General features: G+C 34.0%; 1 protein-coding gene across 2 annotated transcripts in view; it reads right to left on the bottom strand.

Annotated features, from left to right (window-relative positions):
* Positions 1 to 26,132, bottom strand: part of SEL1L (SEL1L adaptor subunit of SYVN1 ubiquitin ligase) — a 64,257-nt gene extending 38,125 nt beyond the window's left edge. The window contains exons 1-3 of one of the 2 annotated variants that reach the window (XM_074284890.1): positions 25,899 to 26,132; positions 15,339 to 15,373; positions 13,392 to 13,608 (exon numbers count right to left, since the gene is read on the bottom strand). In XM_074284890.1, coding sequence (XP_074140991.1) covers positions 13,392 to 13,608; positions 15,339 to 15,373; positions 25,899 to 25,974 — 328 coding nt within the window. In that variant the 5' untranslated portion in view covers positions 25,975 to 26,132. Of the gene's footprint in view, positions 1 to 13,391; positions 13,609 to 15,338; positions 15,374 to 25,614; positions 25,634 to 25,898 lie in introns of those variants that run through there. The other variant, XM_074284891.1, reaches the window with a different exon arrangement.
* Between the last annotated feature and the right edge of the window lie 565 nt (positions 26,133 to 26,697).

Genomic DNA, 26,697 nt, shown 5'->3' with positions numbered 1-26,697 from the left:
TCAAGTCATTAATCAGAGAAATGCAAATTAAGACAACTCTGAGATACCACTACACACCTGTCAGATTGGCTAGAATGACAAGGAAAGATAATGCAGAATGTTGGAGGGAATGTGGGAAAATAGAAACACTGATACATTGTTGGTGGTATTGTGAATACATCCAGCCATTCTGGAGAGCAGTTTGGAACTATGCTCAAAAAGTTATCAAACTATGCATACCCTTTGACCTAGCTCTGTTGCTACTGGGTTTGTATCCCAAAGAGATCTTAAAGAAGAGAAAGGGACCTGTATGTGCAAGAATGTTTGTGACAACCCTCTTTGTGGTGGCCAGAAACTGGAAACTACGTGGATGCCCATCAATTGGAGATTGGCTGAATAAATTGTGGTATATGAATATTATGGAATATTATTGTTCTGTAAGAAATGACCAACAGGATGATTTCAGAAAGGCCTGGAGAGACTTACGTGAACTGATGCTGAGTGAAATGAGCAGGACCAGGAAATCGTTGTATACTTCAACAATACTATATGCTGATCAATTCTGATGGATGTGGCCATTTTCAACAATGAGATGAACCAAATCAGTTCCAATAGAGCAGTAATGAACTGAACCAGCTACACCCAGTGAAAGAACTCTATGAAATGAATATGAACCACTACATAGAATTCCCAATCCCTCTAATTTTGTCCGCCTGCATTTTAGATTTCCTTCACAGGCTAATTGTACACTATTTCAAAGTCCGATTCTTTTTGTACAGCAAAACAACTGTTTGGACATGTATACATATATTGTATTTAATTTATATTCTAACATATTTAACATGTATTGGTCAACCTGCCATCTGGGGGAGGGGAAAAATTAGAATAAAAGGTTTGACAATTGTCAGTGTTGTAAAATTACCCATGCGCATATATATATATATATATATAGATATATATATATATATATATATATATATCTATATATATATATATATATCTATATATATATCTGGTAAAATAAAAATTATTAAAAAAAATGAAATTCTGAAGACATAACAGTAAACAATTCAGATGAAAAGAAAAAAAAAGGTTGTTTGGAAAAGATCAATATTCAGAGAGTTCACCAATTATAAATTTTAAATGTACAGCTGATAGGTACAGAAGATGAAAGTAAGACAAGAAACAGGATAAACACAAAAACATGGCAATCTTGTAGAAATATTCTCAGAAATGCTAAAGCTCAAAATGCGCCAAGATTGCTAAAAACATTACATATTGGAAAGCAGGGGGAAGAAGAGGATGAAAAATATGGATAGGACCATTGCTCAAGGTGGCTAGAATGATGAAGACTGACAGTACTGAGAAAGAAGAATATCTTCTATCTCTCACTGTCCCTTAGCTCCCTCTCTGAACCCTTTGAGCTTTACTCTCAACAAATTTTTTCCCCAATCCAGATCCTGGCTGCTATTATCTATTGGCTTATTCTCTCTCCTTTATCAAGTAAAGGAACTGACTCAGTCTTTCTCTCTACCCCATCTCTTGAAAACAACTGAACATGAAACAACTGCAACATACATATTGATGACCCTTAAAATACTGTAACTTCTCAGTTTCTCAATCTTCCCTATTCTTACCTTCACTTTTGCAAAGAGATAGTTACACTTGACCTTACCTTTACCTGAAGAATTCTAATTTTATTACCAAGAACTCCAAAATGTTGTTATGAAATTATAGTCTATTTTTCCCTCTCTCCCGACTCCTTTTACTGTGAGGCACCTAGGTAATGGTGTGATTAAAGTGCTGGGCCTGAAATCAGGAAAATCTGATTTTCTATAAACTGTTTCTATAATCATTCCTTTCTTCTCTTTCTAATTTCTGCCATCTCACTGACTTTTTTAGCCCTTTCCTCCCTTCACTAACAAGCTTAAAAAAACCGAAAAAAAAAAAAAAAAAAAAAAAAAAAAAAAAAAAAAAAACCCTTGTCATACCCTTAGGCTGATTTCTCTCTTTTATCAATTGTCAATTTTTTTCAATTCTATCTCAATAATATCTCTTACATCTGATCCCCTCTTAGCATTCACACAATAAAAAACTTAGCTCAGACTATTATCACCTCTTGGAAAATCTCAATATTCTTGAGATTCCATTGCTCTTTTAGTCAAGAATTTTTTCCACTCCAATCTATGTTTCATCCTAAAACCCAGGCCTGATAATAGCACAAAATTATTCAAAATTTGACAGTCCTTTACAACTTGACTCTAATTTACCTTTCCAAATTTATTATTTATTACTTTCCTTCATCCAAACTACAGTCTGACCAAACTGCTTTTATTAGTTCTCATACACAATACTTAATTCACACCTGAAAAGGAACCTCCACTAGAATATAACCAATGGTCATCCAGCCTCTGCTTACATACCTACACTGAATTGGAACCCACTCTCCTTCTGGGCAGCTCTTTCTACTCTCAGATCACTTTACGTTTAAGAAAGTCTTCTTAAGGAAGTTTCCCATTAGAGGAGAACCACTTGTTGGGAATGTTGAGCTAGATGACTTCTAATATCCCTTCCAATTCTGAGTTTCTTACCATTCTATAATTTTCTCCATCTTAATAACATTTATATTGTATTATGCTACATGTAAAATATTTTAATATATTAATCTGATTCTCACAAAAATGCCATGAAAACATGGTTTGAGCATTATTTCCCCCATTTTGTAGATGAGGAAAATAAATCTTGGAGAGATCAAAGCTTAGAGAAAAAAGGGACATAAGAAGGCATGTAGTCTAAGTCTTTTATTGACAAATAAGAAAAAGAGCAGAGATGTATAAATTCATATACTCTGATTACAATTTTAGGGTATTATTATGCCTGATGCAATTTTAATTATTATTAGTGGGAAAAAAACACCCAAATAATAGCTGGATAGCACTTTAATGTTTTACAAAAACAATGTACACATATCATTTGAGTCTCAAAACAAAGCTGACCTGATTCAAAAGCCTTAAGAGTCATAAAGCCAGCTTTTTTCTTTCACAAAATAAAAAAGTAGGGCTCTTCTCTTTAAATCAACTATATATTTTTAAAATAATAGCTTTTCATTTTCAAATTATGTGCAAAGATAGTTTTTGACATTTATCCTTACAAAATCTAGTGTTCCAAATTTTTCTCCTGCCCTTTCTCCCATGATCTCCCTTAGATAGCAAGTGATCCAATATATATTAAAGATTTGTAATTCTTCTATACATATTTCCACATTCATCAAGCTGCACAAGAAAAATCAGATCAAAAAGGAAAAAAATTAGAAAGAGGACAAAAAGCGAGCAAAACACCCATAAAAAGGTGAGAATGCTATGTTGTGATCCACATTCAGTTCCCACCATCCTTGTTCTTTATGCAGATGGCTCTCTTCATTACAAGTCTATTGGAATTGGCCTGAATCACTTCATTGTTGAAAAAAGTCACATCCATCAGAGTTAAATCAATATTATATTCATTCATTTAGTTCTTTTCAATGCTTTAGCACCCTCTTAAAAAAAAATGTTCTTACAACAAAATGACTATTAGGTCATTTTATTTACAGAAACTGAGTTAAATACATAAAAAGAACATTAGTTTCAATTCATTTCACTTTATGTCATCCTTTATTTTTAATATAATTATTTATTAGATAGTCTAGTCATATATACATGATAGATTTTCCTCTTAATATTGCTTAATGTTGTCCTATCTTGGATCAATCAGGAAATTATTCTACTAAGACATAATGGAATTCAACCCTGAATTCAAACTTAGAAGACCTGAGTTGGACTTGATGCTTTGATGCTGACTGGATATTTCTCTTACACAAGTAATTTTCCCTAAAGTACCTTCCTCATAGAATGTGAAGAAGATATTGATGTATAACTTGTATTGGTAGTCTTTTTGCTTATGCTCATCATGAATAATATTACAAAGCATGATGAAAAACAACTTCATTAATTGATTTATTTGCCTCTAAGGAGAACCCATGTGCCATCAATCCACTGAGTTACACTTTTTTGGTTTCAATTATAGCAAGATTGTCAATATTAACACGGCACAATGCCTCAATCTACCAATGAATTTGTCATTATTTGGAGTCCCAACATTAAAGCAATATTTATAGATCCTATAAAGATCCATTGGTTTCAACAAGTGCCAAAGTGGCCCATAGCATGTTCTGCCCTCTTTTCTAGTATCTAACATTGCCAGTGAAGATGTAAAAAGAGGACATGCATGTTCCTTTATTTTGTGATTAAAGAATTCTTTTTAACTACTGATCAACTTACTAGTGATAAGCTTCTCCATATTTATTTGGGTTAGTCCTTAAGAGAAGAGTTTACGACAAGGACTCTACTTGAAAGCTCTTCAACTTGGCAGAACCTTCTCAGGCTTGTTCTCTATTGATAGGATTTTCTAAAGCCCAGAGTCACTTTTATGTCATGGTACAGCACTGGAATAGGATTTCCTTATTACATATAGGGTCTCTTTGATGAATTTCATGACCATTCAAGAGGGATCAATCTAAAAATCCACATGGGAAAAACTGAATGGATAAGAAAAGCTTTTTGTCCAAACTGTGATTTATACCTGGGTAGAAAATCCATTTAGTCCATAAGTATTTATATCTCAGGCTGGTAATGCAGATTGATAAACTAGGTCTAGAACTGAAAAGAAGGAAGAAAACAAACTAGCTTGCATTTGAGAAATCATGCAATACCTTATATGACTCTAAGCTGCTCTCTGACACAAAATCTCACTTTTACATAAAAATTCTCCAATGATGTTGTATGATATTTAAACAAAACTTAATCTTTACACTAAAGTTCTCCAATGATGTTTTATGGTTTTAAAACACAATCTCTGAAGAATCTAAATGACTAATAATCCAAAAGGCAATAGAAAAATAGGCCATGGGTGTAGCAGCATGATAGCATATATGCAGTATAATATATGTATATGAAGGATCTTAAATGTTATCATTGAAGAAAAATTCATGATGAGAAAAAGAAGTAGGACAATCATATAGTGAGACAAAAAGATAACAGTTAGATAATTGATGTGCTACACTATATTTAGAAATTGTTGAAAAAGCACCTAGAAGAAAGCCTCAAGCCATCAATGCCTCTACAGCATAGGTTAATAGGGGCACACAGAAAAGAATTACACAAGATCAGGGAGATCATAGATAACATTAAAATATGTAGTTACCACAAGGAATGACTTATAAGGTCTTTATTAGAAGGGGGAATTTGAATCAGAAGAACAACTTCCTAACAAATGCATTTATAAGTGGGCTGCCTCTGGAGATAAAGACTGAATGATGGGATTTTGGAAATGTTTTATATGAGATTCATGATCAGGGAGTTGGATTTAGTAAGTACTAAGGTCCCTTCCAATTTTTAACAATTTTATGAAAAGAGTAATCTATATACTCGTATTTGGTTTAGCAGAGTACCTGCAATCCTACTTACTATCAGAAACAACATAGAAATTTGGAATGAAGGTAAATTTGATAAACTAATATTGTAACTTTTTTTTGCTATTTAACCTCCAAAATAACAATTCAGTCACAATTAATTCAACTTTACTACATGGTCCAGTGAGTCATCATCATTATTCTAAGGTAGTAATTTACATAATTTTTAGAGTTACAATAGTATTTTTAGTTTTGTTGTTTTTAAATATGAAGTACATGATTTGAAGATAAGTATATTACAAGAATGAGATCTGAAAATACAGTGAATTAAAAAAAAACTTGTGATAATGTTGTCTTGGGGCAAGTAATATCAAATGGAATGGAAATTGCTATGCTAGAAACTATTATAAAATTTTTCAATCTTAGGTAGCCATTTTCCTTTTAAATATTTATATGGAATTATAGATCTTTAGAGGTAAATAAACTAGTCAGAAGTGATCTAGTCCAACCTTCACCTAAAAAAAGAAACCTTGCTACATCTCCCAAAAGTAGTCATATAGATTCTACTTGAAGAGCTCCAGGGACACAAAATTCACTCTCTCAAAGCAGTCTATTCCATTTTTGGATTATTCCTTGATCCTAGTTCTGTCCTCTGAGACTCTCACTTAATATCCCTTAATATGTTTGAAGGCAATTGCTAATTCTTCTAATGTAAAATATTTCTTTAGTCATTGATTTTAAAACAGTTTTGCATCTTTCTTCCTTAATGGTCACTTTTTTCTGGACTTCTCTAATATATCTAAGGAAGAAAACTGGCTTAAAACAAGTGCTTCTATTCTAGGAACTTGTCTAGTTATTCAGAGAAGAGTTACGAAAAGAAGTTCTTTTGAGGAGTTTTGTTTTAAATAATCTGACCAGGTGCAGCCTGGAGTTTTAGCCTCCTTACAAAGCCTTTTGATACTCTATGATCTGTAAAATTGCATCATTTGAAGCTACATATGATTAGAATATTACAGCATATGAAACTAGAACTATTTGATATGTTTGAAACAGTTCCTAATAATAGCAACTCCAGGTACAAACTGCTTTGCATGGTTTCAAAAATAACTATGATCTTGTTTCCCCCTTTCATACTAAAAGAGAAAAAATATTAAATCTTTCAAATCTATGCCATACATTTAAGTATATATATAAAGTATAAGTATATAGACCTCTGAAAGCATTATTTAAGCCATGGCTACACTGATAAAGGGGAATAAATTGTAAATTTATTATTTTGGAATAGTTGTGCTATAGTCCAGTCACTGCAGGAAGCAATTTAGAATTATTCTAAAGATGTGACTATACTGTTAATATCCTCTGATCTGGGTATTCTGCTGCTAGGCCTCTCTCATAGAGATCAATTAGAAAAAGAAAGGGTCCATGAACACCAAAAGACAGCACTTTTTTTAGCAACAAAGAATTGGAAATAAAGTAGATACTCAACAATAGGGAAATGGCTAAGCAAGCTGAGACAAAGATGGAATATTACTGTACCTAGAGAATTATGAGGATGAAGAATAAATATAGAGAAGCATATAAAAACTTATTTAAACCTGATATAAAGTGAAGTAAACAATCAGTTAATATTCACAACTATAGTAATATAAATTGGAAGGCCAGTAAAGTAATTGAAACTAGATACTCTCAAATTATAATGATCAAGTTTCTTAATCCCAAAGAAGAGATATAGAAGACATTTTGGCAGAGGTGCAGAACTCTTGGCATGAGATTTTTTTTTTTTTTTTTAATGATATCAGACAATATCAATATGTTAGCTAATTATTAACTTTTTTTATTCTTCTCTTTTTTATTCTTTGTTCTACTCTCCTTGGGAGAATAAAGAGAAATGTAAATCATACTAAAAAAGACATCAGTACAAATTTATTTTTTAAGTATAATGCAATTTATCCAGATCTTTAAACCAGAAGAAAAAATAATTCAATGCATACTCTGAGGAGATTCCTCCAACAATAGGTAGAATTCTTTAATAATTAACACAAGGAGGATTTTTTTTTTCTCCTACCATATTACAAGTAAACGTCTTTATTCTCAGTAAAGGCCTAATATTCTTAAGTATTAGTCAAAGCACCAGATCTTTCTGAATAACCAGTATTCCTTGCAAATACCATAGAAACTCTGGAAGTTGAATTAATTCCATTAGAGCAGTTAAGTACACTGGAATAGTTAATTCCAAAATGTCTTGGAGGTGCTAATGCAGAGTAAAATCCAATCTGCTTGCATCACAAATAACTAGAATCCTCAGATAATAAGTTTTTTTTTTTTTTTAAACTAGGTACAAGTTGCAAGCTGCAATGATTCTATAGAAGAAATCAAAATTTTCAGAAGCTCACTACTATTTGAAGTCTAATGACCAAAAAAAAAATTTTCTGACAACGGTTTCGTAACAAAAATGATTCTAACGTTTTGCCAAAACTACAATTTTAATGTTTACAAGAATTTGTTGGTTCTGTCATTTTTTTACTGACTTAAAAATAAAATGCTTCAGATTTTTAAATACATGTCAAATATGGTTAGAATCTATTATAGGAAGCAGGCTATATAGCTTGGGTTTGCAAACTCATACTTTCATGAAATCATCCTTTTTTCATTTTTATCTGAGGTAAAAAAATAAAACCTTAATTCACCTGCTTCCCTCTACCTCCCAATTAATTAAAACTACAACATCCATTTCCCAACTAAGCTTAATTAAATTCTCACTGCACTTCCACATGTACACTATTAGATATAAAACAAAAACATCCACCAATTTAATGAAGAAATCTTATAGTACTAAGCTTCACAAAAATTCTAAGAAAAAGTTACACTTGGAACAGTGGCTAAAATAAATAATATAGCTAATAAACAAAGGGAGACAATATTGCAGCTGTAAAAACATATGACAGAAATCTCTGGGGAAAAGATACAGGTGTAGTAGAAGTTTCTGGATGTCAAATTGTTTTTCTGCAGGAAGGCTATAGTTGAGAATAGGTCAAGATGGCTTTAAAGATCTATGTCAAATGAAACTTAAGAACTAAAGTAATGCATTTGTGTGGTTCAAATATATTTTTTCAGGAAAGTTTAAAAATACTCAATCCAGGGGCAGCTAAGCTAGATGGCACAGTGGATAGAGCACCAGCCTTGAATTCAGGAGGACTCGAGTTCAAATGTGGTCTTAGACACTTAACTCTTCCTAGCTGTGTGACCCTGGGCAAGTCACTTAAACCCAGCCTCAGGGGGAAAAAAAAAAATACTCAATCTAACCCAGAAAACCAGGATTCCCCTGAAGAGAACTCAGTTCTAACTTACAGTATTTAAGAACTGATTTTACTTTTTATTTAATCAAGGCATATGATTTCAGTGGTACAAGAAGCTCAACAAGGAAACTAACTCTATCAATGTTGTTCAACAACTTTTACAGGCTTAAGAAAGTTGCCTGGAGTCCTGAAAGGTTAAGGGATTTGCCCAGGTCATAAATCTTCCATGTGTCAAAATCAGTATTTAAACTAAGGTCATCCTGATTCTGAGGCTATCTCTTAAGACATCCATTTTATTACAGTCCCCAAAATGAAAACAATAGCTTATATACTCAGGACAAAAAAAAGGCTGGCAAACTTAGTGAGCAGAGCAGAGCAAACCTTGGAGAAATTTAATATTAGATCTTGCTGAAGAAGACCATAATAGGCTATTCACAAGAACTTTTTGATAGGTAGCATTTCCAAGTATTTGTTCATTGTATTTTAAAAATTCATGTTAAAAAAACAACAACCTAGAATTTTAGGTCAGTGCTATTTTAAAAGAAATGGTCTCCTAGACAGTCATTATACGTTCTTCTATTTTTCCTTTAACTTTTTGCACAATGATGTTGTTGGCAGATGTTTATATTCTTCTAGCCTCCTGGTTTTAGGCTAATTTTGTTTTCAGAGAAATATTAATTCTCTTTTTAACCATCACTTTAGTGGAAGAGTCACTCTTAGGTTCAAATCATATCATTCACCTGAGAGAACAGGAATTTTAAGCGTAATATAAGAAGAGGCTTAAACTCTGTGTAACTGAAAACAGAAAAGAACATCAGTCAAAGTATTCTAACAGCTATTATGTTGAAACCTTCTAACCAGAGTAATGCCATGGCTGAGTCTTTTTGTAGTTTTGTGACAAAGTAAGAGTGTCCAAAGAAAATTGAAAGAACTTCTCAAATTAATCTTCACCCTGACCATCAAGGTCTTCAGTTCCTATCACAGTCCAATACTCTCCTGAATTTGTGATCTCATTGATGTGGATATAGACTCTAACAATGCAGATTGCAGCCAGTCCAGTACCTATCTCCTAATCATACAGCAACAGGATGGAAATAAACCAATTTATATTTAAGAATCTACTTGCTACTTAAAGTTAATTACCTTTAATCATAGTGGCTGAGAAAAGTATAATAGTCCTTGATTTATGGTTACTTTACTTTGTCCTACCTATGATTTTATGAATGTTAAGTACACTAATCTGGGTACTATACTGGTCCTCCATGCCCGAATTGTTTTTCTTTCTCATCTCCATCTCCAAGCTTCCCTGGCTTCCTTCAAGTCCCAAGTAAAATCCTATTTTCTGACCTTTGCTGACTTTCTCCCCTCACCCTTAAAATTAGTCCCTTCCCTTTCATGATTGTCCCCAATTTAAGATATTTCTAAATGGAGATAATCATGTTATATAGATATATCTATATATACCTACCTATATCCATGTAGACATATATAAATATATACACATATATGAATGAAACTAGATTTAAATGTAGTTGTGTGTTGTTCTCTTAAGAAAAGGGACTAGCTTTTACCTTTTTTAGTATATCTAATGCTTAGCACGATGTCTGGATCAATGTAGGTGTCTAATAAATGCTTAATGATTGATAATACCTTGGTTCTTTCCTATAGTATTCTTATCCTGTTCAACATTAAAAGTATAGACTATAAATTTAGGGACTCAACATGTAAATGTGTATGGAATAACGAAGGCTAGAAGGAGGCTTTTGTGGGAGCTATTTGCAGCCCAAAGGATAAGTTATTGCCTCCTATAACCATCTTATAATTAAGTGCTGGAAAAAAAAATCCAATTTTATTATAGAAAGAAGAAAGTATTCTTGTTAATAGTAGTAATAATTTTCCATTAAATTTGCAGTCCAACCTCATCATGATGTGATTGTGGTCAAGAGCTTTTGAAAGCTATGCTAGCAGAACTCAAGCTATGGTGAATCCTACTAAGCTTTAAAGGATTTTTGGTTGTTTATTTTGGGTATAGTCTATAGACAAGATGAATATCCATCAGCTGAGGACAAACAGTGCAATATGGAAAAGTTTAAGACCAGGCTGGATGCAGAGTAACAAATGAAGTAATTATGAAGACTAGGTACTACATAGTAGAGAGATATGGATTTTGCATTGGTAGAGGAGTATCTATACCTTGAAATATCAGAGGGATAGTAATAATAATACTGAGGCAAAGAAAAATATGAGTACTGTTATTCTGATAAGTATTAGTGTCTTAAGAAATAATATTAATCTATTTTCTTAAGGTCAAAGTTCTAAGTCAAGTTCAATTAACTACTGAGTTGGTGAAACAACCATCACTTTAATAAAACTACTAATGCTAAAAGAACCAGAGCAGCAACAATTATTCACAGTTCTTGAAATATGACCCCTACTTTTTCTTGCTGCCCCATTTCTTTTTTCAACCCATTCTGTGAGTTTTGCTTCTTTAAACTTTTCATTAGTTGTGGGGGGGGGGGGGGAAGGAAGGGAAGGAGGGAGTGCACAGAAGAGAAAGAAGAGAATTTAGAACTTAGAAAAAAAGACAAGTGTCTGTGTTTAAAAAAACAAAACAAAACAAAACAAAATTCTGCTTATTCTTTAAGCTCTAGTACAAATGCTATTTCCTCCATGAAACTTTTCTTGAACTTCCTCTCCTCTCCCACTTTGTACATATATGTTTTATTCATTAATATCTTAAATTCTATAATTTATTTTCATATGTGGATGGTGTAGTGGAAAGAGCACAAAATTTGAATCAGGAAGATATCATCCTATCTTGATCACTTCCTCTATGACCACGGGCAACATTCTTCATCTTTCTAAGCTTCAGTTACTTCGTCTGCCAAATGATAATGATGGCTAACATTTATGTAGCACTTGGCAAACCTTTCAAGTTTCATGTATGTTATGACACAACCATAGGTAGCAGCTAATCTTCATTAAAATTTGTAAAATGAAAATAATACCTTTTCAATCAACCTCATAAGGTTATTTTGAGAGTCAAATGAGATAATGGCTGTTTGCCAGATATGGTGATAATGGTGAAGATGTGGTTTTCCCCCTTCACTAGACTACAAATTCCTTGACAAACCCATTGAGTTAATTTTTGTCTCTACTGTAGTGCACAGAACAGTGCTTTGTACAAAAAAGATTCTTAAAAAGTTTCAACAACAATATTTTGACAAACATTACTTTTCTTCCCATCTGAAGTCTGATTTAGGTACACTTGTGACCAATGAAGAACACAATGAATATTTCTTAGTGAAGGCACAAATCAAAACAAACAAATAATAAAATAGAAAGAAAAAAGACCAAAGGCTATATAATTACATATTAGCCTAATGATGATGATGATATTGAAAATAATAATAGTAACAGCAGTTGATATTTACAATATGGTTTAGGATTTTCAAAATGCTTTACCTATGCTACCTAAATTTATCAATCCAATTTTTACTGAGTATTTGCATGAACTGAGAAAGTACTCAGTTTTTATAATTTTCTTATTCAACTGGTAAAGATAGCATTGCCCTTTAAAAATAGTAACTTTGTTAGATTTATTTGTGACACTGATATATGACATATCTTAGATGGAGCCAACAGAAGAGTAAAGGTGTTATCTTTTTCTTCCGAAAACAAGAAGTAAACTCCTCTTTTCAAAAATATTGTTCATGCTAGTTCTACTTGACATTTTAAAAGCATCTACTGTGTAGAAGATATGAGATGTTTTTTGATTCAATGACCAGAAAGCCAACTTTGGAGTTAGTTTTTCCTACATCTCATACATGTAGAGATAAATATATCTCTATGAGATAAAATGCATACATATGTAATTATATTGTTTATATGTTGCATAAAATGATTAAGAAAGACTAGAAATTATATAAAGCTTTGGAGGAAGAAGAGGTTATTATTTCAGTATTTTCTACCTGATTTCAATATTGCTTTTAATGAACTGTCAACTGTATTCTTTCATATGTCTTCTTTGGGGTGGAGTTTTTTTTAGCATAGGGTCACTGTTACAAGGAAAACATCATGGAAGAGGTACTATGTAAACTGGGCTTTGAAAAATGGGAAGAAGCTGGGGGTAAAAGGGCATTCTCCACAACAAGCCTTTTAGGTAGATAGTGCAAGGTTTATTCTTCTCCTTCTGTAGATGAGGAAACAGTATATATATTTTTTAATTAAAGATTTTTATTATTAAAACATATGCATGGATAATTTTTCAACATTGACCCCTGCAAGACTTTGTGTTCGAAATTTTCCCCTACTTCCTCTCATCCCTTTCCCTAGATCAAGTAATCCAATATATGTTAAATATGTAACAGGGCATTCTCCACAAAGGTAGTGGTATGAGCTAGTGTGTGGAGGAGGAAAAGCATAGATTATGTTTGGGAAACAATGAATAAATTAATTCACTAGGAGTATATAGTTGGGTGAAAGTTTTCTTACCAAAAGGTCGGAAACTAAAAACTGGAATCTAAATATAGGTTTCTTGGGCTCAAGTCTGTGCTTTCCAACTACACATTTACCAAAAACAGTAAACATTCTTCTAAATTTCCTCTACAATATAAGCAAATCAATTATGCTTTTCAAATCAGGAAAACCTGAAAGCTATAACACAGTACCTGATTTCAATACTTGTTCACTTTCTTCCAACTCTTTGTTTTCTAGATTTGGCATCTCTAGGGAGCTAGAGTCTTCTATAATACTTTCAACATCTCTGTCTTGATTCTTGAAGGTGTTCTCTTTTGCCTGGGATTCCAATTCTGTTTCTTCTGATTCAAGGAAGATTTGACCAGCTACCACTCGGGCCTTAACTGATTCTTCTGATGGCAAGGAAGTCTGAGAAATGTTTAAAAAAAAAAATTCACAATGAATATATATTTTAGTACATTAATTTAATGAAGTTATTTTCTAGTGAATACTGATATGTCTTCCCCTAGGAGTGTGACCTATATTTGGCAAGTGTGACAGTTAGACTGACTAATCTGACAGGTTCTGTTAACTTTGATTTAGAAATGATTGTTATCCTTTGAGCCATCTTTTTGGGCAGCCTCCTTTAAGATTCCTTGTTTATATCTATGGCACCTTTTAATTGACCTTAGCAAAATTATTTCATTTTCTACTATTTTAAAGTAACTTTCCTCCAAAACTAGTCATTTTCTCAAATAAATTCTGCTCCTTCATTTCAAAATTATTTTTAATGACCTGTCAACCACAGGACTTTTACATACCTACCCTGGGATGGCTTTCTTTTTTTAAACATAGGACTAATACTACAAGTATCCAAAAAGTGACATATGAAAAACATTTTTGAATAAAAAATCATTAAATCATTAATAATGATTTTTGTGGTTGTCAAAAAAATCGAAACTGAGATATGTACTACTTAGTCAACAGGAAATAATTAAATATCTTATGACATGTTAATATAATAAATATTGTTGTATTTTAAGAAAATCATAAAATGGACAATTTCTGAGGAACCTGGGAAGACCTTTATGAACTGAATCAGAGTTAAATGAGCAAAAATGGAACAATATATGGAATGATAACATTTTAGAGAAAAATATCTTTCAAATTTGAAAGATTTCAGCTCTGATAAACATGATGATAAGCCATGAGTCTGAAAGAATGAAGATGAAACACAACTCTTGCCTCATAATGGAAAAGTGATTAAATTAAAATGCAAAAAGAGATACACATTTTTCAGGCAATACTAAAATGTAAATTTATTTTGCTATATAGCTATGTACTGAGGACTAAGTTTTTCTCTTTTTGTTCTTTTAAAATTGAACAATGAGGGTACTGGGAAAGACAGATTAATTTTAAAAATACTTGTTACTTGAAATATAAAACAATAGCTTGTTTTTTTAAAAATGCATTAATACATGTAAAGGATAAATATAAAGAAAAATAGAACTTAAACTGGCTCTAGTTAAAATTATACAGTTATTTGACTTCAGATGCTTCAAAACCAATAGAGAAAAAAAACCAGATGCTTTTAAAAAATTTATTCAAATGTGTCAGATGTAGAAAAAGCCAACTCCAAAGTTGACAAGCAACATCTCATACCTTCTACCACAGTAGGTGCTTTAAAAATGTCAAGTAGAACTAACATGAACAATACTTTTGAAAAGAGGAAAGTTTACTTCTTGTTTTCAGAAGAAAAAGATAACACCTTTATTGTTCTGTTGGCTCCATCTAAGATATGTCATACATCAGTGTCACAAATAAATCTAACAAAGTGACTATTTTCAAAGGGCAATAATGCTATCTTTATCAGCTGAATAAGAAAATTATAATTCTGTTTATCATATAAATGAAGATTTTTATATGTTTAGTTATACTGTCCAAACCCTTAACACAGGTAACCTCAGATTTACCCTGCACATATAGTTGTTTGCAATTTGTCTCCTTTATTAGACTGTGAATTCCTGAAGAATAGGGACTGTTTTCCATCTTTCTTTGTATCTTCAGGACCACACAATCACTTAAGAAATGCTTGTTGACTTGTGGTTGGTCAACTTAGCTAAACAGCATCAAATATAACAAAGATTTTTATTTCTTACCTTGTCCAAGGATTCATCCTGACCTCCTTCATCATCTGTAAAGAAAGTTCAAACAAGTTATTATTAGCTTCATTTTTGGAAAATTAAGGATATTAATTGTCAAATATTTAGCAAAATATACCAAAATAAGGAATCATAAACTGGACAGTCAGTCCTTGAAATAATCATGAATTTCAAGTGGAAGTCTGGAACAAACTAAAAACTGAAGTGTCCCTCAATTCTGCTGCACTATATATCTGTTATTCCTTCATTTCCTTTTTATCATCAAATTTTATAAAGGAGCTATCTATATCAATTGCTTCTATTTCTTGACTACCTACTCATAGTGAAGTCATTCTAATGAAACTGCCCTCTTAATTGTCAAAGCCAATGATTTTTCCTAGCAATTCCCCCTTTTAAAGCTTTCTACAGCAAACTATAATAGTCCCTCTCTCCTCTCTTGGCTTCCTTAAATACTATATCTTCTTCTTCCTCAGTTTCTTTGGTTTTTCTCTGCTTCCATTCCCCTTAATATAAGCATTTTCTAAGTATTTCTTCCCTCGTATACCTTACCCTTGATGATCTCAATCACCTCCTTTAACACTCACCTCTATGAAAATGACTTAAAAACCTCTTTTTTAAACTTTTAAGTCCCAGAAATATGTTTTCAACTACTTACCACTAGGTTGTCCTGTCTACAACTCTATCTAAATGTCTAAATCAGAATTTATCTTCTTTCTTTATAATATACTCCTTTCCCTACTTGCTCTAATTCTGTCAATAGTACCACAGTTCTGCCATTCTCCCCTCATACAATTCAGTACACAGGTACTGTCAATTTATCTCAACAATACCTCCTATATCTTCATTTCTATTTCCACCAAAGTTCAGGTTCTTATTACTTCCCACCTGATTTTTAAAAAATCTTAGTCGGTCTCTTTCAACCTCCGGTTTCTTGCTTATGCTAATCATACATGTTATTTCCATATGCCCAAGTCTGACTGCATTGTTGAACTGATTAAAAACTTTCAATGGCTTCCTGTGGGATCAAATAAAATTTAAAGCCCTTATCCTAGAATTAAAGACAGTCCAAAATCTTGCCTTTCATCCTTATTTTATACTACACTTGCTACACACTAGCTAAACTTAGTTACTCATCAACTATGGTACTTATCATCTCTGTATCTCTACTCACATTGTTCCCTATACTTGGAATATCCTTCTCACTAATCTTTTTTTAAGTCTTACTCATCTTTCAACCTTACAATGTCACTTTCTTCATGAAACCCTCGCTGAGAATCCTGTTACTCAGCATCTCCTCTCATTGAAGCTTAAAATGGGAAAGGAACCCTGGAATCAACTCATTCAACCTGTACCTGGCAAAGGAATCCTCCCTATAATAGTTCTGAGAAGTGACTCCAGTTTTTACCTTGAAACCTCCAGGGAAGCATAACCAAGACAGCCAAATCCTGGAGATAACTATTTGTCAAAAACTTTCCCTATCCCTCTTGTGAATCTATTTGCAAATTTCACCTTTTACTCCTACTATAGTTCTAACCTCTGGGTTCTAATTTCTCTCCCATGACATGAGTCTCTTCAATTATTTGAAGCTAGCTAATAAATTTTCTCCAACTTCCCTATCTCTTCATTCCCAATGTCAGAGCCTTCTCTGCAGAAAGCTGAGCAGCAGTGGGTAAAGTACTGAAATAGGAGTCAGGAAATGTCAAAAGTAGAATTTCATGCCTTTAACATTTACTTATGTGACTATCTTAGTCATTTAATTTAGCTGAGCCTCAGTTTCCTCATCTTTAAAAAATACTTGTTATACCTACTTCATATGAGGTTCAAATAAAATATGCAAAGCAACTTGGAAACCTTCAACTTTCAAGCAATATATATATTTAACTATTATACATAATAACAAATTTCTTCAACCAATTCTTATATAACATGGTCACCACAAGCTGAAGCCTACCCATATCCTTAAAATGTGATACCCAGAAAAAAATACTAAACATAAGACTATGGATATGCTGTGACTGGGCATAGTACATACAAATAATTACACCACTCAATCCAGATACTGAATGTCTATTAATGAGTTTTGTTAAATTCTTTTTAATGCCAGGCTATATTGAACTTACAATCCACTAAAATTTTTATAGGTTTAATCTTTGTTGAGCAGTGCCCGTCTAATATATATCTATATCTATCTATATGCAGATAGACATAGGCACATATCTGTATATTTATATTTATACATAAAATATATATATGTGGATGGTGAGAGGGATAAGAGGAAGAGATGGTACAATTTCATTGGCTTAGGGAACTCCCAGTAAGGAAACTCCCTTTACTGATGCAGATAGGCAATTGCTTTGTCTTTTATAGTTTTAGAGTGCTGACCATGGCATTGTAAGTTTAAATAACTTGCCCAAAGTTACAAAGTTAATATGTAGGCAAACCAGTTTAGCTGATACAGAGAGATACCTTGAGGAAGAAAAGGAAAGCACCATATGCCAGGTAAATCAAACTACCACTACCACCACCTTGACCACTATCTTTCCTTTAGACCCTGATGAAGACAGCCTAGGATATCAAATCTATGAACCTTGGGAATAGTAATGCTTCTAGTCATTGTCAAAAACACTGTAGTCATTACTTAGTAAAGTCCCTGTGGAGATGTGACCTGGCAACTACTTCTTCAGATACTACAAAAGAAAGTTCTTGCCAACCAGTCCTTACTGTCAAACGGTTCAACATTAAAAACTGATATGATTATATTAGTAGAAGTGACATTAAAGGAAAGCAATTAAGATCTGATTTGCCAGTTTACCTTAAGGATTTGGGGATTTTTCTTTCTGACTTACAGATAAAATCTTCTACGTATGTGTTTTCTATTAGAGCATAAGCACCTTGACAGCAGGTACTTTATTTTCTAGGCAGCTACGTAACATAGTGGTTAGAAATCTGGACTTGCCCCAAGTTCAAATCTTGCTTCAGGCAATTACTATGTTACACTGGGCAAGTCATTAGCCAATGTCTGCCTCAGTTTCCTCATCTGCAAAATGGGGATAATAGCACCTACTTCCTAGGGTTGTTGTGAGGACAAAATGAGATATATGCAAATTTTAAAATGAAATATAAATGCTAGCTACAATGATTATTTGTAACCCCAGCATTTAGTATATACCAAGCACCTAATAAATACTTATTTAAAAAAATTCATTCATTCATGTTTTTCAGAGATAGGAACTGGATCAAATTGTCCTCACTCTGAGGGTAGCTTTCTAATGTCAGGTTGAACCTCATGGCTTCCACATAGTAGCTTTTTGTTGCTGTGTTGGATTTTATCCCATTACATTTAATCTTATTATATTCACACCATCATTCTAGCCTGTTGAAATATTTTTGGATCCTGCTGTTTAACAGATATCAAGATTAGTGCATCCCATCTATATGTCTTGTATTTTATTTTATTTTATTTTTTATTTCTAGGGGAGGCAGGCAGCTTATCTCCTTTACTAGAGTATAATTCCTTGAGGACAGGATCCAGCTTTCATTTTACTTTATGCCTCTAATAAATACCCTTCCTTTCTCCCCCATACTTCTAGCTCTTCATTGTTATTTTTCTCCACTGGAATGTAAACTAGCATTAAAGAAAGCAGCTGTCTAGCATGAATTTTCATCCCTACCACTTGACATAGTGCTAGGCACATAGTAAATGCTTAATAAATGATTTATTGCTAATTCATTCGCTACCTAGAACAGCACCAGAGTTTGTTAAAAAAATTTAATTTATTCAGTGAATGTTTATTGTCCCAGAAGAAGTGTTCCATCATCACAAAGGTGTTTTAAAAAGTCATATGAATTCTTCTGGTTTAATTTCATTATTTCTTACTACCCTGTCTGACAAATGATCAATTATTTGTTTATTCTAATATCTATCAAGTGCCAACTAAGTGCAATGCAAGTACTGGGTCTTGTGGGCAAACGGATCCTATCTTACAAATAAGATAAGGTCCCAGTCTTCAAAACTCTTACAATCTATCTTTAAAGGTGATAGATACAAAAGTGATATGTACAAAATCAATACAAAATAAATGAAAATACAAATGTACAAGACTACAAAAATTAAAGTGTTTATAGAATTAACTTGACTTTCTCTTTTCCCAGTTTCCGTTACTGTTTATCAGCATCTTACAACTTATTAAATTTAACCAGCAACTGTTCCTCAGAAAGGAAAGATGTATCTTTTTTTCTCCTCCTACAAACTTACAAAGTAAATTTCATATAGTAGACACTTCAATAATTGAACAATTAGTTGTTAAATACCTCCTATTTTTAAGCACTGGGCTAGATACTAGGGATACAAAGATGAAACAAAATTAAAATGGTCTATGTTATCAAGGAGAGCATATTCTACCAAGTAATATCACATACACAAAGAAATATAAAGTCATTTCCAGAGGAAGAAAATTAACAAACTGGGGCACATTAGGAAAGCTCTGGGTGGAATGAAGAAGAGTAACATGGTCATTCCCGACATGGGGAACTACTAGAGCTGTGCTGGGACTGAAAAAATGCTGAGTTTGGGTAACAATTAATAGGCTTATTTGGCTTTAAGTAGAATGAAGGGGAACAATATGAAGTAAGTCAAATAGGGAACATGAAAACCAGACAAGAGAAAAACTTTTTTTTTTTTTTAACAATTTGGCTGATAGGTATTTTATAATAGGGAGTCACAGAAGTTTTGTGAACATAGGAATGTCATGGTCAGATTTGACTATGAATTGAAGAAGGGAGAGGCAGCAACTGAGAAGCTATATTAAAACTGTAGAATGAGTTATGGAGCCTGAATTAGAGTAGTGGCCATAAGTGGGGGTAAAGGGACAGATACTAAGGGATAAGGGATTTGTGGATGTAGAGCTGACAAAATCTGGCAATTTATTGCTTATAGGACTCAAGGAAAGAGGAGGAAGAAACCAAGAATGATTCAGATGTGGCACACTTGAGTGACTCAAAGAATGGTGGTATTTTAATAGATTTAAGGAAATTTTAAGAAGAAATGTTTTCAATAGGAAAGATAATAAGCCACTTTGGATAAGATGAATTGATATATTTTTAGACATGCAGATAGAGATATCCAGAAAGTAGTGGGCAACATAGGACTAAAATTCAAAGAAATTATGATCATAGAGAAATATCTATATGCATTTTGGAATTATACATATTAAATATCTGGTGACTAACTAGAAGGAAATATACGTATCCACATAGGAGAATAAAAAAAAAAAAGATGATGCAAAAATATTTTAAAATACAGATAATTCCATTTGCATGCATTATTTCATTTTTCTATTTGTCTAGATATGGGATTCACTAAAAGTGAATTTTTATTAATTGTGCAGTGTATTTCAGGAACAGAACCAAAATCTCATAATAAACATTAACATACCACCCTATAGCAACTTACTATTGGTCTCTTTATTAAGAAATTAACAGTCTGTTCTAAACAAGTGATAATTCCAGTCAAGGAAAAATAGCACTTGCTCCTTGACTCTGCTTTTTGTTTTTTTCTCATCCCATTTCCTCTTTCTCCTATTCTTCCCAAATTTTCCTGCTACTTCTTGTTTCCTTCAGCTATTACATCCCCCTTCTATCCGGCCACTCACTCTTACATAACCAGTAAGCAAAGGCTTACTTGTCTAAATGAAATGTCTGTTTTCCCAGCCTAGTAAAACTGTCAAAACAAACAGAGGAGTTTTCTACATGGGGTTCCTCCCTAATGGTCTTAAACTAAACTTAAACTAAAGTGCCACTTTATTACACTGTGTTAATATTACCCTCAAATAAACTAGCTGGAAAAGTCTGAATAATTGAGAATTATGGTATATAAAACAAATTACAGAAGTAGTATTATTAAATGATAGTTCCTGTTCTCATTTTATGACAAGAATTAAACTACATTGTTGTCCAATTGATTATGTAATTATAATGCATGGATAAGATTGTCATTGATTTGCCAAAATCAAATGCTTTCTTCCTACCAATTTCAATCTGACCTCTTCTCAAATATCCCAAAAGTTAAAAGTATGAGTGTTGGGGAACCCAAATGTTTTGTGTTCATTTCAGCTTTTGGATATTTAAAGAAAGATTCTTTAATCAAAATAAATTTCTTTTTGGCCAAAGCTTTTTTGGCACTTCATGAATGTTCACTTTTTCACCCACCAAGGGAAAGAAAATGAAAAGTTTCAGTATGTACACCTAAATAAGTGTAGCATTTGATCAAAATACAGTGTTAATTTTAATAAGCTATAGACATCAAAGCAAATTACAATTATTATATTTCTTTATGTTTAAAGATGAAAAGTTAATTACTGTAACTTGTTGCATTTATTTCCTAATAACACGTATTCCAAACAATCCACAGTTTACTAATTCCAAACAATCCACAGTTTACTAATTTTTTAAAATTATGTTTCTTGTTTAGTCATGCAGTGAATCTTGTATCCATGCAAACATAAATGGTTCTATGAACAAAAAGTTTCATATTTTAAATCAACTTTTTGTATTATTCCTTCCAAATATGCATTTCTTCTATTTATTTGTCAATAAATTATGCATATTTTATCATGGTAATTTTGTTTAAAAATAAGTAATCACACTTACATATAAAAGGAGGAAAAAGTTAGTGAGAACTGAAAACAAGGAGTAACAACGAGAAAATCTGTTTATGAACACAAGAATACATGGTGATTTCTGTTACCAGATTTCATCCTGATTGCATCATTTACTCAGCACCTCTTTTGAGAAACAATTAAGTAGCAATAGGTTTCAGGTAATGAAAATATCGACAGATCCTAACCCATTTACTAAAAGCTGAAAGAAATACACTCTACATGATAATATTAAGACTGACCACAAAGCATAAGGTATTTTCTCTTTGAAACAAATAGATATTCTATTATGGTGATGAATGACTCACTTGAAAACTACTGATATATGTTCGAAAGGGAATGAAGCTATTGGCGTTCTTAAAGGAGGGACTGTTTAAAAATGACAATGCTTTTGGTAAATAGTTAAAAGAGACTTCAGATTATTAATTTTTTTTTTAAAAGAATCTCAGTTAATCAGAGCTTAGAAAAATTAAGCAAAAAGAAAAAAAAGAGGTTAGGACATAAAACAAATTAGTAGGTTTTCAATTAATACTTACTTATTTTCTACTCAATGTTATCACATCATGATAGCATACTTCATTCATCATAGGTAGAAATTTAGATTCTTTTTCAAATGTAAATTTGCCTTTGGTATAATTGAAATTTACATTTTCTATATCATTTTTAGCAAAGCAACATAATGCTGTTGATATGATTTAAAAAAAAAGTGATCACAGTTCAATCTATTTGTCACATAAACTAGATTGATATAGAGTTTAAAAAGAAAGAAGCATGGTCAAGAAAACCCGATGGACAGCTCTGGTTCATGGGGTCAGAGAAAGTCAGATACAAGTGAACAATAACAATAAAAAAGACAGCACATAAGCAGTTGTCAGTTTTTAGGCAGGTTTGGGAAAATAAACAAGCAAACAAATAAACAGCAAAAAACTGAAGTCTATGTTTTATTATTATGGTCCAAAGGAAACCAACTTTGTTAAAATATTGTTATTAAAAAAAAAAAAAAAAAAAGCTAAGAACCTAATTCTGTGGTTCGATAAGCAATAGTCTATTTCATTAGGTCACAGTTTTAGAGTTAAAAGATCCCTCACAGAATACTGAACCCAATTCCATTTTCTCCCTTTCTCCCTTTCCCCAAAGCCTTAACATTAAGTTCCTGGAATATAGTAGAAGTTAAATAAATGCTTACTGACATTCAGTAATTTATCCAAGGTCTTACTGACAGATAGGATAAGATGAGCTGCAGGATTTGGGTCCAGCTCCTTTTACTCCACAGCTCCTGTTCTGTACTATGCTGCCTCCTAAATTTCTACTATAGAAATTGGCTAAACATTATTTTAAACTACTTGCTCAATGGCTTCTAGTGGAAAGCTTTGGTCTTTAAATACAACTAAAAAAACCCCCAAAACCTCAAAACATTTAATAACAACAAACAAAAAAATCACAAGTAACTTCCATTTTTAACATGAAAAATCTGTATCTCTGTAAATTATCAGTGCCTGTGGCACTGCAAAGGAAAAAAACCCAAACCTTCTGCTCTAAAATTTTTTCACATTATTTTAAGAAACTAATTAGGATTAAAACACTTCTGTCTCTGAAAAGACATTCTAGCTAATATTTATAAATGACAAATGACCCTTTGAATACTGACCATGTTCTAAGTTGCCAAAAATGTGTTTTGTACCAGATAACAGTATCACTTTAATTCTCCAGTACAAAATTAGAAATATAAAATTGGTCAAATATAGAACACCTGCAATTAGACTATAAGAGGTAGGCAATTTTTTTAAAGCATCCAAGTAATTAAAGTTTTAAAAAGGGGTGAAATGCCAAAATAAACAAGCAGTTTAAACAAAACAATGGCAAAAGTCACTTAAATTTGTACTATGAAGATAGTCTGCAAAACTTAATCTTATTCCAAGAGCATTTACTTATCTTGTACACAAATGAATCCTTTGTGAGTACAATATCTATATTGTCTTAATGCCTGTCATATACCCTTTCATTTTACGAGAATTATGTAACCTTCATGCAAATCCTGTGGGGTTTAGTAGGAAGAACAGGGGATTTAGACTCAAAGAACCTTAATTTGGCTCCTGGCTAGAAAACATAACACTTGTGTGACTCTGGACAAGTAAGTCATTTAACTTCTTAAAGGGTTGAACTACTCTCTAAGATTTTTTTCCTTCTTATGATCCAAATGCCATAATTTTAAGTGCTGATTAACCTGTGGTAGAAGTTGGGAGAAAACATTAACTGAAAATCATCTTGTTCACATGGATGCAATGTTTAGGACTGTGGCATTTCAAGGTTATTATCAGTTGAATCCGAGTTCACCATTACAGTCAGATTCCTACTCAGTTATCTGTTATATACCTGGTGATTGACATGTTCTCCATAACCATGTTTGTTCCCTGAAGGTAGAATCTATTCTCCCCTCCCCTTTGCTTCCCTCCAGTTTAGCATATACTAAGTACTAAATAAATGCATCTTAATTGACTACAATATTCCACTGGACAAGGATATTGAAGGCAAGACCTGGTCTAACATATCATTTAAAAAACAACTCATTATTACCAATGGCAATGTCAATATAATCTTTATATAAGAAGATCTAACGTCTTGTCAGTTTTTAGAACAAGTGATATCAGACTACATAAGACACCAATAATAGAATTTTAAAATAGGAACTTTCATTTTAGAAGCAGAATTAAGGGAATGCAACAATTTAGAATTAGGCCAGATATCTGAGGTACCAGATAATTACTTGTGAATTCTCTTGCAGAAAACAAAAGAGAAAATCCTTTCGGTAGTTCAAAATGATAGAATATATGAAGCACTGTATAAATTTGTTATTGTCTATTTATGAAAACTGATGAAAATTCTAGCATTACATTGTATTGGTTTGAGCGAGAAACACTTTCAGATTCAAATAAAGGTCCTAATAGAGATGGCAATGAAGCTCTAGAAAGGCAAACCAATCATTCCCCAAAGTAGATACACCAAACAGATAAGAACAACTCTAAGTGCAGGGACCAAAACAGATCACAAGACATTCCTTTCAGGATACTTTTTTTTTTTTTTTTTATCAAAATATCAAAAGCAATTCTGAACTAATTTCTTCCTTCTCGAAAACGAATCCGAAGCCGTTTGATATGCAATTCCTAATGCAATTCTCCTGCCTCATTTTCAGGCAACAACAAAAAATCCTACAATGGTAACCACCCCACACCATGAAAAGGGCTCACAAGAGCCAGAGCATATGGTTAACTCCACACTGTTAACTACTAGAACTAGGTGTCCCCTTTCTCCAAAGTGACAGCTCACAGGGTGCAAGCTCCACAGATCTGGAAATCCATATAGTGGGGTGCCCTGATGTCTGGAGTGTCTTCATTAGGACAGGGCCCGGAAGGGGCCTCCTCCTCAGTCCCAGAGCACTACTGCCAGTGGGGTGAGGGCTTCAGGGGTCCTGCTCCTCCTAGGTGGGTGTCCTTGCCAGATGCTGAAGCAGGATGGATAAGGTGTTTATGTGGGTTACGCGTGTATGTGTGTGGGGTGCGTCGGGAAGGCCTCCATTTCCAGACTCTTCCAGGACCCTCCTCCCCCCGCCTCCGACTGACCTTATAACCACCGGCCTCCCTACGCCCCTACACGTCCCAAGCGCTCACAACCCGGGTCAACCGAAGCCAGCGAAGGAGTGACAGGTTTGGGGGTGCGCGTGGGGACGGAACCCTCTAGGCGGGGGTTGGGGTGGGTCGGGACAGATAGAGAGGGTCCTTATCCCGCCCCCCAGCCCGGCCTTCTTAGTGGGTCCCTCTCCCAGCCCAGACCGGGCCTCAGAGAAGGGGGAGGCGGCGGCCCCGAGTGCCTCAGTCGGGAGCAGAGCAGGGGGGCGGGTACTGACCCGAAGCCGCCCACACCGAGGCGCAGCCCATCAGCGCCCCATAGAACAGCAGGGCCAGCCTGACCCGGACGCGCATCCTGCCACCGCCGCCGCCGCCTCCGCCGCCGGGGCCGAGGTGCCGATGCCACCCTCCCGTCAACAGTGGTGTCTTCGTTGTTGCCGCTGCTGCCTCCCCAGCCACAGGATCAGCCGCTGTCTCCCGGCTTCCTGCTCCGGCCACTCGGAGAACCCTCCCTCCCGTCCCGCCCCTCAACCTTAACGCGTAGCCAATCCGCTTCCCGTCCCTTCGGGTGCCGGGGCCAATCTCCGCAGCCGCTCCGCCCGCGCCGTCGTCCCGCCCCGCAGGGTCATCTAGCCACCAATCGCGGCGCGCCGTCCTGCACCCCGGCCTCCTTAGTTGGGTCACGGACGCGCCGACATGGCCCCAGCTAATTGGCGGCTCGGGTCTCAACAAAGCTAGGGCGAGGCATCGGGAAAAAAAGAGAAAGGCAGAAGCACAGATACGGGCTCGAACCACAGTACCCATAATGCCTTTTCGTGAACCTTCTCGCGCAGGGCTCTTGGGAAATGTAGTACAAGTCCAACCACGATTTAAAGGTGTTGGGCAAGGTGCTATTTTAAATGTTGCTGGGAAGGAGAGGTTTACCCCTAACCACTAGACAGAACACTTTATAGTGGAGAATAACTCTATTTAGCCCTAAAACATGTAGTGTCAAAAAATTATATATATATAGCAGAGCACGCCTGTTCTTATTTAGGAGCATATGCACACATGCCTTTTACTTTACCTACCTGAACA

Source organism: Sminthopsis crassicaudata, chromosome 2 (assembly GCF_048593235.1).
Source record: "Sminthopsis crassicaudata isolate SCR6 chromosome 2, ASM4859323v1, whole genome shotgun sequence".
NCBI classification, from domain to species: Eukaryota; Metazoa; Chordata; class Mammalia; order Dasyuromorphia; family Dasyuridae; genus Sminthopsis; species Sminthopsis crassicaudata.
This window is presented reverse-complemented; position numbering and strand designations above follow the sequence as displayed.